General features: G+C 44.2%; 1 protein-coding gene across 1 annotated transcript; it reads right to left on the reverse strand.

Annotated features, from left to right (window-relative positions):
* Positions 1–835: 835 nt before the first annotated feature.
* On the reverse strand, positions 836–4,339 carry LOC123172478 (wall-associated receptor kinase 3). The gene is made up of 4 exons (XM_044589437.1): positions 3,314–4,339; positions 2,720–3,184; positions 2,344–2,493; positions 836–2,271 (listed from the first exon to the last, which is right to left on the reverse strand). Exons 1-4 carry the CDS (start codon positions 4,254–4,256, stop codon positions 1,247–1,249), a joined length of 2,583 nt encoding a protein of 860 aa, XP_044445372.1. The 5' UTR covers positions 4,257–4,339; the 3' UTR covers positions 836–1,246.
* Between the last annotated feature and the right edge of the window lie 141 nt (positions 4,340–4,480).

Consider the following 4,480-nt stretch of genomic DNA (forward strand, 5'->3'; position numbering starts at 1 on the left):
GAGCGAGTGAACACGCCTGCGGAAAAACCGTAAATAATAGCCTTACCTTGATCAAAGATGATGCAGTTTCTATGGTTCCAAGCTCTGCACCGGAGAAACACTATTTTTACACGCGTGTTTCATTCACTCATGTTATGCCTAGGCTTGGAGGGAGAAGGCGATCGACTCGCTTCTTCAACATGGTGAGCGGTGATCGGGAGCTCGGGGCGGCGCACAGACGGGAGATTGCACGGTGGAGCAGGTCCTGCCTCCTGGAGAGAGAAATAAGTGGTCAATGAGAGGGTTTCAGCGTGAGGGTAGTATGACTGTCATAAATTGGTGAGAATCCACATGTCACTCAAGCAAGCCATTACCAACATATGCCCGTTTGTTTCCTGTATTTTTTATTGTAAAATAGTAAAATTTCGTGCCCAGAAATTACTAATCTATTCATGCATGAAACAACATTTTGGATCCATGCATAGTCAAATCAGAGGACGACGGATTTCTTGCTTATTACTTCCTTCCGGTCTCGATTTGATTTTCTTCGTTCTTACTTTGGTATTCTTGTTTTGTTTGCAAGAATGTGTGATGTATTTGTATTCAGAAGAAGAAACGCCAATAGAAGGCGAAAACATACAAAGGCAGCCACTAATTACATAATGACTAAGCAAAAATACAGGGGCAAGACTGAATCAAAGAACACGATGCAGCATGGTCATGGATGCTCAATTCATTACAGTCCTTGAGATAATCCACGACATGTCTCATAAACATGTCATCAACACAATGAACATAGAATCCCAAAGGTAATAACAACCAGTTTTCATAAACAAGCACAATTCCCATCAAAAAAACTCAATACAATCAGGACGCCCTTTAATTATCTGGAAATAAATTGACTTACAATACCAACCTACGTAACATTGTTTCCCATGGATACAAGCGCAGGCACAGCTTACATAAGAGAAAACAAAATCATCCATTATTGCATCAGCTTACAAAAATGAAACAAAAGCATCCATTATTATGAGCTCAACATATGCATCTAGCGTGGAATGCTAGCAGATGCCATGAACTCTACCTCCAAGCTATAACAGCCTCCTGACTGCACTCCGGCTCTCTCGCCCAATCCCGCCGCAGAAGATTGGCAAGCAGCTCTAGTCCTTTGAGTTAATGACCTTGGTTGCATCTGATCTTCATTCATCGGATCTGCCTGAGATGATTCCATCTGTTTTGCCCGTAGGTTCTGCAGTTCCGTCTCCACCTATTTCATGGTGGGCCTTTCTTCACCATGCAGTCTTAAGCACCGCTCTGCAAGAGAGGCGACATCATTGATCTCTTCCTCAGTTGCCTCCTCCAGGACCTGGGAACTAACAATACCCATGATTCTCCCCTCACTGAACTCCTGGAGAAAATAGCTTGACAAGCCCATGATGGTGCCTGATTCACTTGTAAAAACAGGCTTCTTTCGGAGAAGCAACTCCACTAGTACCACACCAAAACTATACACATCGCTCTTCCCGTTCAGCTGCCTGGTATGGAAATACTCTGGATCTAAATATCCAAATGTACCTTGCACATTCGTGACAATGTGTGTTTGATCAATCGGAACCAGTCTGGACGCACCAAAATCTGAGACTTTAGTTATGTAGTTCCTATCCAAGAGTATATTTGAGGACTTCACGTCACGATGGAAGATTGATATTGAAGCTGAAGAGTGGAGATAAGACAGAGCTCCTGCTGTTTCCAGGGCAATCCTTAAGTAATCACCCCAGGACAAAGGAAAACCATCAGTTGAATCAGCATGAAGAACTTGAGATAGTGAGCCACTGGATACATAGTCATACACCAGCAATGGAACCTCAGTTTCGAGACAACATCCAAAGAGCTTCACAATATTTCTGTGATTTATCTGAGAGAGGACTGCAACCTCATTGATGAATTGACTGATCTCCCACTTCTCAATGATCTTAGACTTTTTTATGGCAACGACACGTTGATCAGATAATAGGCCTTTGTAAACCATGCCATGGCCCCCACGACCAATGATTCGTGTAGCATCAAAATTGTTTGTTGCCTTCTCCAGCTCTTCTAGCGAGAAAATCTTTGTATACTCATTTGCAGTTTCATCAGATGATACCAACGTTTCTAGGAGAAGACCTTGATTGTTCCGGAAATAATTCTTCCGTACTTGCTTTTGAACATTTTTTTTCCATCTACGAATGAGAAGTGCTGCACTGAAGCTCAGAAGTAGAACGCCAAAACCACAAGACAACCCAATAATTGTACCTGTATGCGTTAAGCTCTTTAAGTTTCTGTTCTATCTTGTCTATCATAAATGTAACAATAATATAGTCTTACCTAAGAGTAGACGTTGCTGGTTTATCTTAGTACACTGCATCTTTAATGGATCATACTCAGTCTTGAGAGGACATTCGGTACAGCTGAAGCTTCCTTTGGTATTATGGCAGACTTCTCTACATTTGTTCGGTTGAAGGCATTCATTAATATCTGAAATTAAAAAATCTTGATAAGATGCGTTGAGAAAACATATAACATGGAACACAATACATCATCATTCAGGTAACATGAAACCTTACATCAGCCAATTCAATGAAACCTACACGAGTAAAAAAAAAACCAAGAAGTAGCAAAGAAAATCACTGTACATTTTAATAGAACACTCCTAAGTAATACATACGTACAACAGCGAAGAGAGAGAGGAGGGAGGGATTACCTTCACAACCACTTTGGATGTACGGATTTCCTTGGAACCCATCTGAGCATTTGCAGCGGTAACCAGCAGAGCGCCTTTCAATGCTTACTTCCATACATGTGCTGTTAATACTGACACAAGCATATCTAGACATGTTCTTTTGGGCCTCTGCGCAACTTAGATTAGCAGCAACCCACAGCATAGAGGAGAATGGCGACCCATAAGGTGTAAGGAAAAGTCCATCAGTAAAGTACCCCCCTAGTGACTGTAGTTGAGTGTTGGTAACATTAAGGGTCCCATCGTGAATATCTATGTTCACAACCTGGTCATAACCCAACATGACAGCAGCGGATGACGTCATATTTGTGCAGTTGAGGTGGAACTGTTTTGTTGCAAAGCAACCGTCTTCTAAGCCAAATGGGAATGGCACACTAGTGTTACCACACAAACGGGGGCAATCAGCCCTGCTCAGAATTGGATTATACCCTAGTTTGATGAGTGAGAAGTTAGCATGTATCCAACGCAAAAAAAAAAGAGAAGAAGTTAGCATGTATCAATGTCCAAAATAGACCTAACAGCGGTTGTATGTTGGTCAATTGATTACGAAAAACATACCTTTGTCATTGTTCGAGCATCCAGGCGGAGTGTATGGGTTGCCTGAATAGCCAGTCCTGCACATGCAGCTGTAGCCACGACTTCCGTCAATGCACTCAGCATCTTTGACGTCACAGACATTGGCTGTGCTGTCATGGCACTCGGCATACTTGCCGATGCAGGCATAGTGTGTCTTGTTTTGCTTGGCAGCAATGCAGTTGGATTCGTCAATTATCTGCCACAATAGCAGAAAGCCAGTCGGCCCATCACTAGTTATGCTGATTCTATCCCACAGTTGTGAGCTCTTCCTAGAGCGTGCACCAATGTTGCTTTTGCTTTGGTTGTAGACAAATTTGAACCGAAAACTGCCGTCACCGTCCACATCAACACGACAACACCCGGAGGTATTTTTACAGTTGTGCATAGCCACCATCTCTGGAATTCCTGGATCCAGGCACTCGGTGCTGCATTTTAATGTGGTGGCATCGTCTCCGACAGAGTATACATCCAGGCCACAGCCGGTAATGTTTAGAACAGCGGCCCCGAGAGAGAAGGACCTCCCAGGAGGTACCAAAGACAAGTTGTAAACACTGACACCAGGTTGTATGGGGATGGTATGCGAGAAGGAGGCCTTGATGAAGTTTATATTGAAAAAAGGGTCATCAAAGTGGATCACCTCGGTGATATCGTCCCTCAAGAATAGTCTGGGGGGATGAGAGGTGTTGTTGTAGGTGAGGTTGAAGTCAGGCCCCCGGGAACACCTGGATCCGATGCCGAAGGGGTAGCCGAAGCTCACATTGCCGCAGCTCTTGGGGCAACCGTCGAGCGTGCCATGTGATGGTTGCACCCAATCCCCTCCGGGGTTGTGGCTTGTTACAACTCCAGATGATAGCGCATTTAGCTTTCCTAGTGACTCGAGTACCAACAAAGGGAGTAGTACATAGATCACCGGCAAGATGCCCATGATCTTCCGGCACGCCTTGCACAGCTCCCAACTTTGCTAGAGAAATTCAGGTCAAGCAGCAGTGCAGCTTTGCAAGTGTGTGGATTTTTACGCGGGGAGGGAGGGGAGGGGGGGTTGTTAATAGTGTCTATGCATGTCTGACCATGAAAGTGAGGTCGCCATGACCACAATAAATTATGCTGCTACTTTTCTTGTGGCTATGCTGCAGCGTGATCTTGTGAGCC

Source organism: Triticum aestivum, unplaced genomic scaffold (genome assembly GCF_018294505.1).
Source record: "Triticum aestivum cultivar Chinese Spring unplaced genomic scaffold, IWGSC CS RefSeq v2.1 scaffold125611, whole genome shotgun sequence".
Classification (NCBI taxonomy): Eukaryota; Viridiplantae; Streptophyta; class Magnoliopsida; order Poales; family Poaceae; genus Triticum; species Triticum aestivum.